The sequence below is a fragment of the Alternaria novae-zelandiae genome, assembly GCF_023758075.1.
Source record: "Alternaria novae-zelandiae strain BMP 2774 chromosome Unknown scaffold_9, whole genome shotgun sequence".
Classification (NCBI taxonomy): domain Eukaryota; kingdom Fungi; phylum Ascomycota; class Dothideomycetes; order Pleosporales; family Pleosporaceae; genus Alternaria; species Alternaria novae-zelandiae.
Window position 1 is genome coordinate 437473 of NW_026056969.1, and position 14721 is coordinate 452193.

Here is a 14721-nt window from a genome sequence, read left to right on the forward strand (position 1 = left end):
ATTCTGAAGCCCGTTCGTATTACAAAAATCCACTGACTAGCAATCAATGAAAGCCTACTATAGCAAAGTAGAAGAAGAACAATTGCAAAATAATTACATGTATGTAAAACAATCAAAGCGCTCATCGTCGACGTCCAAAAGATATCATGATGCTAACGCGAAACGCCTTGCAAAAAACAACAAAACCATGCGAATGCCAACCGGACCCAGGGTATTCAGAGCTCGTAGCGCAGCGTAACACAACAGTCCAGCAGCCGCCTAAATAAACGCCCTCGACCTGATTACAACACGAACCGTCCTCTTCCTCTTGATAGTACCAGTACCCGCAGCGCCGATACCGCCGATACCGCCGACAGCGCTATCCCCATCGTCACCGGGTGTAGCCTCGTCCTCATCATCCGTAATCTCTACATCCATTTGATCGCCCCCAAGTGGGGAACCACCCGGTGTATCATTCCCCAGAACCTTTGCCAGGGTATTATACTCCTTCTCGTCCAACTCCACCACTTGCGTAATAGGAGCAGCAGGGGCAACAGCAGCAGCGCGCCGCCACTGATAGTTCCTGACTGCGTCATCAACAACTCTCGTTGCAAAGCCCTCTTCTTCTTCCAACGGCGGGCTCAGCTTCATGATAGGATACCGGGATCTCCATGCTCCCCTCCCCTCAGAGATCCCATCTACTACAAAAAACCCTTCTGACCGCTGACACGACGGAGATTGGAGCGTAGGCTGCCGCCGTACTTTCCTTTGTCGGCTGCAGAGACTTCGCCCATTTCGCCCATTAGGAGGCCGATAGAGCTGCCTCGTCGTGAGCGCGTGTCGCCAGCTTCACTTGCTGGCGCTGCGGGGACGCCGAGGGCGCTACGGCGTTCAACTCGGAGATTCTTCCAGCCTTCAAGTTCGCGCTCGAGACGCAGGGTCTTCTCTCGTTCTTCGCGAAGTTCGCGCTCGGCGCGCTTAGCGGCGAGTTGGTTCGTCGAGTCGGAGGACTGGAGGTCATCGATGGTGGCCAGGAGGCCGGAAATCTTGTCGCGCGACTTGTTGAGGTCGTCCATGACAGACGCGTTTTGCTTGTCGCGGCGCTCGATCTGTGTCTGTAGGTCCTTTACCGTACGGTCCACGTTGCGGACGCTACGCGATTCGGAGAGACGAGTGGATTCACTGTCTTCGAGCGCTTTTTCGAGCTGATGGATGAGTTAGCATCAATCGATAATGTGGGTTAGTGTGATCTGAGTCAACATACCTCTTGAATGCGTCCATGGAGGAAGCGGACGTCCTTGCCAGCTGAGCCGCTGTAGCCCTTCGTCTCGAGATCGACCAAGCGAAGTTGCAGGTCCTTCAGACCCTTCTCGACAGCCGCCTTGTCCTTGTGAAGCTTCACATTGGCTTCCCGTTCAGCTACGATATCCTTTTGCAGCTCTTGGGCAAGTGCCTCTGCGCGGCGCATCTTGCCCACCGCAGCAGCAGTGATGTCCTCCTGTTGTGCCAAGCCGGACTTGAGCTCCAACAAGTCACGATCGTAAGCAGCTGCATTGCGCATAGCTGGAGACTCTGAGCGAGAGAGTTCATCGAGCGTATCAGCAGCTTCTTGCAGACGCGATTCGAGACGCTTCTTTTCTTCGATGGCAGAATCGCGCTCGGCTGCAAGGTCATCGACGTTGGTGCGCAAATTCCGGACCTGTGATAGCAGGCTGACGATCTTGGATTGCGCTTCGTTATGCGCGTTGGCGGCTTCGTCGCGCGAGTTGGAGATGGTTTGCAGAGTCATCTCAAGACGGCTCTTCTCCTTTGCCCAGGTCGATGAGTTAAGCAGCTCGTCGTCCCATTTGTTCCTCAGCTCCTCGATCTCTTCCCGTAGTCGGCCATTCTCTTCGCGAACGTGGATTACGTTCTCGCGCTCCTGGTCGATTTCCTGGGTAAGGGATGCCAGCTCAGACTGGTACTTCTTGCGTGTCTGCTCAAGCGAGGTTTCGCTGTCCTCGACGTCATGAGCGTGCTGACTTCTGTAATCTTCGAGCTCGTTCTGTAGTCGTTTCTTGGCTTGCAGAGCTGTCTGTAGGTCGGTCGAGAGGTCTTCAACACGTTCGTCGTACCGTTGAACCGTTCGCTGCAAGTCCTCAACCATACCGTCCATCTCCTTTCGCTCAGCCATGATCGTTGCGCAAGTTTCCTCAGCTTCCCGCGCTTGAGTCTTGGCGAATTGCTCAGCACGAGATGCTCTCAATACGGCAATCTCCGCTTGTTCCAACTTGCTGAAGTACTCGTCGGCCCTGCTCTTGTACAGGTTCAAGCTTGACTGTACATCGACCAATGTCGATGTCTCGTTGTCCAGTCGGATCTGGAGATCAGCAAATTCTTGAAGAAGCTGGTTATGGTTGGCGTGCTCTTCCTCTCGCTCGTTAGTGAGATCTTCGAGCTCAGCTTGCATCTCGCGGAGCTCAGACTCTAACGAGAGCTTGACTTGCTTGATGTCGTCAAAGGCCGTCTTGGCGTCGGCGAGTTCATTGATGGCGGTGTTGTGAGCCTGTACAATCGATTTACGCGATTGCTCTTGGGATGTCAAGAGATCGAACAGCTGTTCGTGAGACTTCGTCTGGACTTCCTGGTAAGAGAGTTGGCCGGAACGAAGGCTATGCTCAAGGGCAGAAACCTTGGTAGCAGAGTCGTCAAGCATGTCATGCAGACGGTAGTTCTCACGCTCCAATTTCTGCACCCTTCGAACAGAGGGGCTATCATCCTGCCAGCCGTTGCGCTCAGGCGAGCGTCCAAGCTGCTCTTGAAGGTGCTTGTTCTGCATTTCCGACATCTGCAGCTGGTTCTGCACCATCTCAAGCTCGGCAGCCATGTCCATGCGATTGTTGAACGCGACTGTGTCAACAGTTCGATCAGAACGTGCGGAGTCGTGTGTAGCATTGCTGATGTGTCGCTGGTTGGTGGGGGTGTTCGTAATGGAGAATGGTCGCTTGTTCTCGCTGTCTTTGCGGTTATGTGTAGGCGTTTGACGAGCATTGGCTTGATTGACTTGGCTGCTGTTCATCTCCTCTAGCAGAGCACGCTTCGAGTTGGCATGACGGGCATCCATGTCATGAAGCTCGCCCTCATGCCTTTCTCGGAGCTCGTCAAGCTGAGCCTCAGCACGCGAGTATCGCTCTGATGCTACGCGCAAAGCTTGGTTCGCAGCTTCCAGGCGCTCGGCAATGTCCACCGTCCTAACAATGTCAGGCTTCGCAGCATCGTAAGTGATTGCGACATCGGCCGAGTCTGGGTCAAAGACCTTGCGGAGAAGCATAAGCTGTCGATGGCATTCCTCCAATTCCTGATTGGTGTTGTCAAGCGATGATTGAACCGCCTTTGTGTTGGCTTGAGCTTGTGTACGTAGCTGGCGTTCAGTCTCGAGCTTGCGGTTGACATCTGCGAGTTGTAGGTTGATGGTAGAGGAGGCCTGCTCTGCGTTGCGACTTGTCTTATGCTCTCTTGCAAGCTCGTGGTTGAGGTCCTCAAGGCTGAGCGACAACTTCTCTTTCTGCTTCTCCAAAGATGCGATCGTGAGCTGTGCGTCTTCGAGCTGACGGTAGAGGCGCTTGTTGTCTTCCTCAGCCTTGGACTTCTCGTGAGTCAACTGGGTGATCTTCACACGATGAGTGTCACCAGCTCGCGAGTTTGATCGCGCGATGTCTAAGTTCTTTTGTTGAAGTTTGTTGAGGAGTGCACGGTTGTCATTCTCAGATGCTGTAAGTCTCCCCTTGATGGTGACTATCTCGCGTTCGAGACGCTCCTTTTGCTGGTCGTTGCGCTCCTTGAACGAGTCTGAGTCGGCGAGCATCTGCGTCAAGTTGTGAACCTGTTCGGCCAAGTCGTCACGCTCTGCCTCGAGTTGGTCAAGCTGTTGATCTTTTTCTTCCAGCTCGCGTTGCTGGATGGCTTGCCGTTCGGAAGCCAGCCTTGATTGCGCACGTTCTGCTTGAGCATCGGCATCCAACTTCTGCTCTTCCAGCTTAAGGTATTTCTCGCGAAGGCTGCGGAGTTCGTTCTGGTACTCTTTCCGCTCGTTCTCGTGTGCTGTGCGAGTTTCCGTAGCTCGTCGAAGAACGTCCTGCTGAGCGTACATCTCTTTCTCAATAGTGATCTTGGATTCGTTCAACGCATCGTAGTCGCGCTTGAGCGTGTCGTACTTGTGCTCTCCAAGCATCTCAACATCGTCGCGAGATTGTCTTTCCCGACTGAGCTCCTTTTGAACAGCAAAGAGCTCAGCCTTGAGGGCTTCTGTCTGCTCTTCCAACAGCTTCCGACTTTCACTGTACTCAGCGTCCTCGGACAGTTTCTCCTCAAGTAAACGTTTCGCGTCTGCGGCTTCACGTTCGAGCTGTTGCTTTTGGGAGCGTACAGCATCCAGCTCCGCCTTTGCGTCACGGAGGCGGCTTTGGAGATCGTCATGCTTGGAAGCCAGGGTCCGCTTTTCATCGTCAAACAGTCGGCGGTCGTTCTCGTAGTTCTTGAGGTCGGTCTTCAGGATCGCGAGCTCGCTTTCCTTACGTCTGATCAGATCTTCATAGCTAGTCGATGTCGACGACAGATCCGCCATTTGATTACGGATTTGCCGATTCTCATCGAGGAGTTCTTTGATCTGGTTCTTGCCGGCCTGTACCTCCTTCTGTGAAGCTGCCAATTTGATGTCGAGGTCCTGGTCTGTCTTGAGAAGCTTATGCTCGAGGTCCTCGAGCTTTCGCTCCTTCAATGACAAGTGGCTCTTGAGCATCTTGATTTCCTGGTTCATCGTCTCCTCAGCCTGGCTTCTTTGAGATTGTTTGACCTCAAGCTCTTTGAGCTGCTGATCCAGACGCGCGTTCTGCTCCTCTAGCTCTTGTGTCTCGCCCTCGAGCTTACTGATGATTTGCCCTGCTTGTTCCAGCTCCTTGCGCAGATGTTCGACCTCCTCCTCAGTCCTCCTCTTCGCTTCCATGAGATCGTCTAGCTGGTCTTCGAGTTGATCCTGATCTTCGATAGCACCAGCCAGCTTTTCGGAAAGCTCAGTCTCACGGAGCTGAAGACGCTTGAAGATCTCTTCCTTGTCCAAGGCAAGCGCACGTTCGCTTTCAAGCGTCTTCTGGATACGTTGAATGTCCATTTCTGCGCGCCTTCGCTCGTCCTCGACCCGCTGTCTTTCGGCAGCTTCTTGTTGCATCTTCTCCTCGAGCTGGTGGATCATCTCGTCGCGCTTCTTGACCTCTGCTGCTTGACGTGTCGCACCAAGCATAGGCCTCATCCGGGCGAAGAGCCTCCACCATGGGTTCGACTGCATGTCAAGGTAGACCTGGAAGTTGCGCTGAATGATCCGAGTGGCCTCGGCTCGATAAAGACGTTTGTGAGCTAGACGACGTTGCACAAATCCACGAGCTGCGGACTGGAAACGAATCATAATATCGCGGATGAGCGCATCGCGTTGATCTTCGAGTTCGGCAAGGACACCGGCCCTGAAGAAGACCTTGGTGATTCCGACACGGTACAATGACCTATCAAGGTTGATCTTTTCGAGAATCATGTTGGCCGCGACCTGCCCTTCGAGATAGCCTCTGGGAAGGTCTCTGCAGAGTACCTCGTATCTCTGGCGGAATTCCACGAAAGGAAGTCGGTTGGGGAAACCAGTACGTGCGATACGTATACCTTCCAGAACACCATTGCAACGCAACTGGTCAAGGACAAGAGGTGCGCTGAATTGCTTTGGTCGCTTCTTGTGATTTGGAAGGATACATCGAACGAAATGGGGGTGGGTGGAGTGGAGCTGAGTCATGAGTACCGACAGTTGCTCTTTGTGGCGTTGGGCGACGGTACGGAAGAGGCCCTTCTTGACGCGGCTGCGGGCTCCGCCCATGCCATCGTCCGCATCAGCACAGTCAACAAAGAGATTGGCGATTTGCTTGTCAGCGGAGCCAGCCAAAAGGCGAGTGACGTTGTCGTTCAGTGGATCCTTGTTCTTTTCCAGCCAGTTCTCCGTCGAATACTCTACTTCGGCAGCGTAGTGGGTGAGGACGAAACCTTGAGTAAGGAGTGATCGCTTGTACTTGGTGCTCTTGCGGTCCCATAATGAATGCAGCTTCTCTGTGAAGCTCTTGTCGGTGGCTTTGGGCATAACACTGTCCTCGTCCAGGCAGGAGAAGATACCAATGGGGTTTGGTAGCTCGATCAGGTCGATTGTCGGCTGAAGATCGCGGCCAAAGTCGATGAACTTCCATTCTATCTGTTCGCGTGCGTATTCTTCTTGTTCCAGAACGAACATGTGGTGGTTGAAAAATTGTTGTAGCTTCTCATTAGTGTAGTTGATACAGAGTTGTTCAAAACTGTTCTCGTCGAAGATCTCGAAACCGGCGATATCCAGCACGCCGATGAAATGCGAGTCGTCTCCACCACCGCCGGTCTGGTCGAGCTGGCGATTGATACGGTCAACAAGATCACCGAAGCCACGCTCGTAGATACCCTTTGCGAGGGCATCGATGGAAAGATTGACTTGTTCGGGTGTCTGAACCTTTTCAACCCACTCTCTGCCGGCCTTGACGCGAGGATGCAAAAGGGCTTTGATGAAGTCATCGGCGGAGATGCCGAGCAATTGGGCGACTATCTGGGCTTGCTGCTCAGCTGCAAGATTCAGTGTAGCCTGGTCTGCCCGCCGACTCTCCTTGACGGCCCGGATGTTGCCGAGATGCAGGACTGCAGCGACCGTCTTCAAGATGGCCGATTGCTCCTTGTCGGTAAAGCCCATGACATGGAAAGCTTCAATCAAGCCATTCCACTCATCTCGGTCATCCACACCGGAAATTACGTCGTTGCCATGCCTTGTATACTCAAAGTCGTCTGTGTCTTTGTTGTCCAAGAAGAATTCCTGCTTCATCTGGCTCTGTGCGCCGCGCAGCAGCTGATAGAAGACGTGGTAGTTGCGCTCGTTTGAGTTGAGGCGCACGACTCTTGACTTCTCCAACAGATACCAGTCTATGTACGCGCCAGCGATGTGTCCGGTGCGGGAGAATTCGATCCTGATGAACTTTCCGAAACGAGACGAGTTGTTATTCCGCACCGTTTGCGCGTTACCGAAGGCTTCGAGGATCGGATTGGCTCGTAATATCTGCTCAGATAGATTGGAGAGGTGGCGGCCTCCTGACTTTGCCCGTGGGGTTTCCGAGTTGGCGACGGCGGCTAGATACTGGATGACCTTCTTGGTGTTCTCCGTCTTACCAGCACCGGATTCTCCGCTGTAGAGGGTCAGTTACGGCTGGTTTATATGTTGGGCTAACTCACGTCACGAGAATACTCTGGTTGGTGCCTTCCTCTATGAGATTCCGGAAGGCGTGATCAGCCATGGCGAAGATATGCGGCTTGGTCTCCTCCCTACTCCGGCCCCGGTACATGTTGATGTACTCTCGCGAGTAGATAGGCAGCGGACAGTAGGGGTTCACGGTGACGAGAAAGAGTCCGGAGTAGGTGTATATCAGGTCGGCCTGGTATCGCATGTGGAGGTTGTGGATGACCGAGGGCTCGTTCAGATGGGTGAGTTCCGCCATGTCGTCAGCCTTGTCGAACTTGGCTGGATTGACCTTGTCGATGGCGTCGGCGTCGACATCCTGCTGTGTGCCATTGTCGCATTGGACGAGGATGCGGCCGCCCGGCAGGTCCTCGACGACCCATCCGCGGACGAAGGCCGTGACGGGATCCCTAAGCCAGACATAGCGCTTGCCGGAGAAGTCGTTCTCGCCTTCCACGATGCCACCCAGGCGCGGAGCAGCGTCGTCGTCCTCGGAGATGAACTGCGGGGCAAAGGTGCCGACGGGCGTGCTGTTGCGGTTCGAGTTGGAGCGCAGGCGTGCCGAGTCACTGCGGCCCAGCGGCGGGCTGGTGAGGTTGGTGAGGGAGCGGTTGCGCAGGTGGCCCATGGGGGAGTCGTCGGCCTCGTGCAGCGGCGAGGAGACCGAGTTCCTGGCAAAGGGAGTGCCGCGCGAGTTGCGGGCGAAGGGTCGGCCATTCGGCGCGGGCCCGTTCGCGCTCATGGTGGTGAGTGGTGGTGGTGTTGTCGTGGTGCAGTCGTCGTCGTAGCCGAAGGGGTCATTTGGGCTTAGTTGATTGACATTGCCCCAGTATGTACAGTGGTATGCGGGGACGCGGGTGCAGACATGCAAAAGGAACCCTAGGGAGGCTTTGCTGGTACAGACGCTGCACGTAAAGTTGTTGTAAACAATGACAGCCGCTGGGGCCCCTAGCAACAGCCGGGGTCGTGATTGGGTGGAGCGTGCACGGACACTTCTCGATACTGTCGCGATGCACAATATCTCACGAACTGCCCACGCTCCTCCATCACCGCGCGTCATGGCAAACAACTACGCGCATCCCCCGCCCATGCAGCAGCTGCCGGGCATCCCGGGCATCAACCTCGCCCCGTATGCGCAGAACGGCCAGCAGCCCCCGTTCCCTGCCTTTCCTCCGCCCGATGCCAATCTTTGGGCGCTCTTCCAGAGTGGCTCCTTCCCTCCAGGTGCCCCAAACCTCCCGCCGCCGCCGCCCTTTCCCAACATGGCCTTCCCCCCACCGTCGCTGCCTCCCCAGCCTCCACTGCCCGAGCGCGTACAGGAAGTCACGGATAGCGACCGCGAAGATGGCGAGCTGAGTGAGGGCGACAGTTCGCCGTCGCTCATGGACAAGCTACAGCAGGATCGCGACGCGGCCAAGCAGTTCATCAAGCTTCTGCACAGCAACAACGTCTCCTACAAAGCCCTCGCCAATGAGCAGCTAGACCCCGAGCTGCTGAGGGGCCTGTACCAGAGCGCAAACCTGCCGTCGGAGCCTGCGCCCATCCTGCCACCCAAGGCCAACGATGCCGTCTCCAAGGCGCCCGCCGTCCAGCCAGTGACTCCCGTCGCGCAAGATGCGCCCAAGTCTGTCGCGTCGCCAAGCACCCCGGGCCATCGTCAAGATTACATAGCACGTCTTCAGGCCGCAAAGGCTGCGAAACAGGCCGCCGCCGCCAAACCCACTACGCCTGCGCCAGTCACCAAAACGCCCCAGCCCGCGACCCCGCCGGCTGCTAAGCCGCCTGTGACAGACGAACAGAGAGCGCGCAATACCGAGTTGATTAAGCAGCGCTTGGAAGCCATCAAGGCGAGGCAGAAGCCGCCAGTCACGCCTGGCTCGCATACCCCCACGAGCGCCGCCTATACCCCATCCTTCTCTGCCATTCCAGGTCTTTTCATGGGCGCGTCTTCAACATCGAATACACCTGCTCCGGCCGCACCTCAGCCAGCATCTCTACCAAATTCTTCTACTCCTCACACACGGCCGCTGGGCCAGTCTCCGCATGCTGACCAGGAAGATGATTCGATGATAATAGATGTCAGCGAAGACGAGTCCAACGGCAGCGACATGGACATTGACGACGATCAGCCCGCTCCTCAGGCAAGTCAGCATTCACGTCAGGCTCCTGGCACCCTTCCCAACTTCCACTCCGGCGCGATGCCAGCAACCCCATCAGCCGCTGCTGTCGGTACCTCAGGCGCAGAAACACCCAACACAGTCGCGCGCGAGAAGGAGCTAGTGGACAAAGAGAAGCAGTTGGTGGCCATGCGCGAGACACTCAAGAAGAAGCTCGCTGAAAAGCGAGAGCGGGATAGGTTGGCAGCAGCAGCCAGCGCCGCGTCATCACCGTCCACGAGCCAAAAGACGTCGACGCCAGTGCCATCTCTCCAAGCCTCCACTCCAGCTTCGCTTCCCACATCCACGACCCAGTTCGTATCATTCCCATCACATTCAAAAGACACAAATCGTCTTCGCCGGGCGGAGATCCAGTCCAAGCTGCCTACCCTGGATGCCGAGATTGCAAGCAACGCGAGTAGGATGGCTCAGCTGACCAAGGAATTGGAGCAGCTAACGGCGCAGAATGAGAGGATTGCAAGGGACAAGGAGCAGCTGACCAAGGAGCTGGAAGATCTGGGTGTCGACACGGAGGGCATGTCTCACGCGCAATTACGGGCCAAGAAAGATGAAATCGAAGGCGAGCGGTCTTCGGACTCGAATTCCCCATCTAACCAAACGCAACCTGTATCGCAGCCCGCAGTCAAGGATACCTCACCGGTTTCACTTCCGGCTTCAAACCAACATACTTCAGTACCAATGGCACTTCCTGGACTTGGACAGGATACAGTTCAACCCGAGCAGGAGAGTTATGAGCCCCCTGAGTTGCCAGAACAGGTCATGCCTGCAGAAGGCGCCCTCAACCCAGCAGCATCACACATACATTTTAGCCCACTGGATTCACCTACCAATGGCACCAGGACCCTGAATCCTTCGGCGCCAGCCTTTGTCTCGACAGCTCAACAAGACCAGATTGAAAACACGCAAAGTGATTCATCGAATACTGATGCGAGCGTACAAAACGCGATCGACGTAGCTAAGGCCAACGCCAGTGCTGCTGTGGACCAAGAGGTCCAGCAACCTATCACTGCCCCCTCGCCGTCAGAAGAAGGAGAAGTCGACATGTCTGTCTCCGAAGGTGACGAAGACGAGGAAGAAGAGGAAGAGTACGAGCCGGAATACGAGCCAGAAGAATCTGTCGTTATTCCCGAAGTACCCGTGGAAGAAGAGGTAGAGGTGCAGACCAAACCCGAGTATTCGCTCGAAAGTTCGCAAGCCTCCCCGCAAGAAGAAGAAGCCTACGAGCCACCCGACGTCGAAGAAGACATGCCGGATGTTCAGGTTGGCGAAGAATCCACCGCAGATCAGTATGAGCCCACGGCTCAAGCTGAGGCGGGAGATGGCGCTATGGACATTGCTACATCATCTGATGAAAGCTCTGACGATAGTGAATCCGACGACGAGTCTACCCCAGAGCCGGAAATGGGGAAGTCCATCTCAGCGTACAACCCGTTACATCAAGACGCTGGAATCGCTGATGATCTAGCGCCCGAGCTACAACCAGAGGTCACGTCTTCGGCGGCCACTGGCGGACCTGTACGTTAACCACCATACCGGAGGCCTAGCTAATGCAGACCAGGTGCCTGAGGTGTCCGAACAGGACGAAGAACCCGAGCCAGCCAGGTTTACTCCGTACGAAAGCCCGCTGCGAATGTTCAAGTCCTATCGCTATCATCCCAACTATGCTCAAGATATAAATGGTGGCTTCCTGTCCCTGACTTTTAGTCACCAGATCAACCCAGAGAAGCCGCTGTGCCAGTACGAACTAGCTGGCGGCGCATGCAACGACCCTGAATGTCCCGATCAGCACTTTAGGGAAGTTGCTATTACTGGTGCGTTGGGAGAGGCGTTTTTGTCTTAATTCCGTTGTGTCTTGTTTTCATTTCATTTATGACGGCTATACCTCTGCGCGGAAACTGACTTGTAATCATATAGGTGACAAACTGCTCGTCCAGCTCGGCACAGCGAACCCAGGCAAGACCTCCGAGGAAAAGCAGCGCTGGAACGACGGTCTCCGCGGCGTGCTCAAGGAACTTCGTCAAAAGAACATCAAAGACCCCAACGGCATCGCTGTGGAGATAGCGAGATATCGCCGTCAGTTCCTCAACGACGATACTCGTGTTGTCAACTTGTAATCCTTCTTAGCTTCCCTCTCCGTTCTAGGCCCGCACCTAAAGGAGGCGGGGTGGCTTCTCATTCATCATTCCCTCCATTGCTACTGACCTTGATCACATCCACTCAGCAGCCCGCTTCTCTTTGCGTACCCTTCATCGGTAAAAAAGTTGCGACATTGGGGGCGTATCAACAACTCTCTATCTCTCGACTGTAAGCATCGATACCCTTTCTCTGCATTGGCGTGGAGTTCACGGCTCGGGTCTTCGTTTCTTCGATCCACCATCTAGATCCACCATCTATTTTTATTGGATGCAACATGGGGGACTAGGACACACTCTAGCCCGTCCACTAGCAACCTGACCTGGTACGTATTGCTGCCAGCTGCTGCGCTCGGACAATTGAGATTCGGTCATCTCGGCGGAAGAGCGGGTGGGTGGCAGCTGCGCGGATATGGTTGGGGCGGTGGTCGTGGTAGTGACTTAGTCTACGTAGGCAACACGAATGCAAATTTCTTCTGTCAAATCTGCATAATCACACCAATGCATAAGCCTTCCGTCAAAACACCATAGCCACATTTGCATGATGCACTTGAATGAGGAATAGGGTACAGCAATTGATTCTCGTCAAGCTACCCTAATCCTTCCCCATCGTTTACGTTCTTAACACATAACATTCTAGTTGGAGATGCCAATAACACCGCAAGCAGGACGAGGACCAGCGTTACCAGTCTTCTTTGACTCCTCGTGTCCACCCTTGCCGAGGTCGTCAGTTCCAGCGTGAACGACAATGGTGCGGCCAACGACGCTCTCGGCGCCAATCAACTTGATCAGCTTGTCCGTGGTGCTGCCCTGAGCGTTGCCCTGGCCATCGGTCTTGAAGTTACCCAAGTCACCGACGTGGCGCTCGTCGTCTTCGGGCGCGCCGTGCGTCTTGTTGTGGGGGTTGACTGGACGGTGGTGTTAGTATGGATATGCATCTCGGCGGCTAGATCTGCAGGGTGGGTGTTCCTGCGTATCCGGTGCAGGGTCGTTGGGGTGTAGGTATAGGTGTAGGTGTAGGTATGTACTCACAGTGAGGACCAGCAGACGTGCAACCGTTTGTGTTGTCGCCGAAAGCGTGAACGTGCATGCCACGCTCAGCGTTGGCGTCGTGTCCAGTGATGTTCCATGAGATGGTAGTAGGGGCGGACTCGTCGGCCTGCTCAAAGGTGACGGTTCCCTTGACGTTCGAGTCTCCACGGAGGACGGCGACTATAGCGTTTGCGTTAGCACATCCGTTCTCTCTGAGCTTCAAGCTGTACCAAGCTTCTGTAGCGCGTTGATGCGCGTGCAGTGTAGCGGAAGGCCATCAGGGTGTCTTGCAGCCGGCGAGCTGATTGGAGAAGTCCAACGACAAGCCCCAGGTACCAACTGACAGCATGGTACTCCTTGTGAGTCCCAAAGCTGTCCAATTGACCTTTTCGAGCGTTACGATACACCTGAGTACCGTGTCGTCGCAAATAATCTGCTCAATCTTACGCAAGGAGCTGACCCCACCTTCCCGCAAAAGGGCAAGCTCATGAAGCTACTCTAAACATACGTACCGGCTTTGACCATTGTAACGGTTATGTGATGGGTATTGATGGTATTAATTGTGTATTTTGGGATCTGTGACAGAAAGAGGCGTTGTTGGGGAGGAGATGGGAGGGAGATGTACAGCTGGCTAGAGGTGAGCTTTGAAGCCGCCTCCACCGGCCGAATGCGGGGCTGTAGTGACGCAACGGTCTCTAACGCCGGGCCAGATCCGACGAATGATTAATAGCCCTGAGGGCCCATCACTTAACATGGTTTCCATCGTTTTCTTACACTTTCATGACGTGGAAGGTTTCAGCATATCACAGAGACGACGGAAAGATGGTGTTTTACATCTGATGTCAATTTTACTATCTATTTATTGGAAGCCAGCCCATCATGTCTCATATCAAAACCGAAGAAAGCCGTAAGAGTGTTCAGATGCTTGGTGTGTCTCCGTTATCGGATTATACACTCTATGCCGCCTGGATCTTCTTGCGGAGGATGTCCTTCAGGGTGACGGCGTCAGCGGCGAATTTCGAGATACCCTCGCGGAGCTTCTCGACGGCCATCTGGTCCTCGTTGAAGTAGAAGCGGAACTCGGCCTCGTTGTTGATGTAGGTCTTCTTCTCAATGTCGAGCTTGCTGGCATCCTCGGCGATGAGCTTCTTGGGGACGTCGTCTTGAGAGTTGTACAGCTCCTCGAGCAGGTTGGGCTGTATTCGTTAGTCACATGTACAGGGATGGAGCCTGCGGGCAGTACTTACAGCAATGGTCAGGTAGTCGCAACCAGCGAGCTCGGTGACCTCACCGACGCTGCGGAAAGATGCGCCCATGACGATGGTCTTGTAGCCGTGCTTCTTGTAGTAGTTGAAGATTTGCTGGACGCTCTTGACACCGGGGTCCTCCTCCTTGGAGTACTCCTTCTTGGTCGAGGCCTTGTACCAGTCAAGAATACGGCCGACGAAGGGAGAGATGAGGAAAGCACCGGCCTCGGCAGCCGCGATGGCCTGGACCTGAGAGAACATGAGGGTCAGGTTGCAGTTGATTCCGTGCTTGGATTGCAGGATCTCAGCAGCCTTGATTCCCTCCCATGTGGACGCGAGCTTGATGAGAACACGCTCCTTATCGATACCAATCTCCTTGTAGAGGTCGATGATGTGCAGGGCCTTGGCTACTGACTCCTCGGTGGAGAAGGAGAAGCGCGCATCGACTTCTGTCGAGACCTTGCCGGGGACAATCTGGAGGATCTCCTTGCCAAACTGTACCAGCAGGTTGTCAAGGGTGGTGTCGACCTGGTTCTCAAGGTCGGTGCCGTTCTTCTTGCCGTATGCGACGGCCGCATCGATCAGCTTCTCGTACTCGGGCTTCTTAGACGCGGCGAGGATGAGCGAGGGGTTGGTGGTCGCATCCTGGGGCTGGTACTTCTTGATGGTAGCGAAGTCACCGGAGTCGGCGACAACGGTCTGTAGGGAAAGTCGGTCAGCTATAATTCTTCCGTACGCTTGGTGTTGCGCATGTGAATACTCACGGTGCCGGAGGCCTTGAGCTGTTCGAGGGAGCTAGGCATTGTGAGGGGTATATGTGTATGGAATTGGGATTGAAGGGT

At 54.9% G+C, this 14721-nt stretch overlaps 4 protein-coding genes across 4 annotated transcripts; 1 reads left to right on the top strand and 3 right to left on the bottom strand.

The window, feature by feature from the left end:
- Nucleotides 1-680: 680 nt before the first annotated feature.
- On the bottom strand, nucleotides 681-8033 carry J4E88_005019 (uncharacterized protein; the record flags this gene model as incomplete). Its single annotated transcript, XM_049398661.1, has 3 exons — nucleotides 681-1184; nucleotides 1244-7241; nucleotides 7288-8033. 3 exons carry the CDS (start codon nucleotides 8031-8033, stop codon nucleotides 681-683), a joined length of 7248 nt encoding a protein of 2415 aa, XP_049255341.1.
- Nucleotides 8034-8301: 268 nt separating this feature from the next.
- On the top strand, nucleotides 8302-11582 carry J4E88_005020 (uncharacterized protein; the record flags this gene model as incomplete). Its single annotated transcript, XM_049398662.1, has 3 exons — nucleotides 8302-10983; nucleotides 11027-11279; nucleotides 11383-11582. The coding sequence occupies 3 exons, from the start codon at nucleotides 8302-8304 to the stop codon at nucleotides 11580-11582; spliced, it is 3135 nt and encodes a 1044-aa protein (XP_049255342.1).
- Nucleotides 11583-12236: 654 nt separating this feature from the next.
- J4E88_005021 (uncharacterized protein) lies at nucleotides 12237-13157 on the bottom strand (the record flags this gene model as incomplete). Its single annotated transcript, XM_049398663.1, has 3 exons — nucleotides 12237-12508; nucleotides 12633-12812; nucleotides 13145-13157. 3 exons carry the CDS (start codon nucleotides 13155-13157, stop codon nucleotides 12237-12239), a joined length of 465 nt encoding a protein of 154 aa, XP_049255343.1.
- Nucleotides 13158-13588: 431 nt separating this feature from the next.
- J4E88_005022 (uncharacterized protein) lies at nucleotides 13589-14682 on the bottom strand (the record flags this gene model as incomplete). The annotated part of the gene is made up of 3 exons (XM_049398664.1): nucleotides 13589-13828; nucleotides 13880-14578; nucleotides 14644-14682. The coding sequence occupies 3 exons, from the start codon at nucleotides 14680-14682 to the stop codon at nucleotides 13589-13591; spliced, it is 978 nt and encodes a 325-aa protein (XP_049255344.1).
- Between the last annotated feature and the right edge of the window lie 39 nt (nucleotides 14683-14721).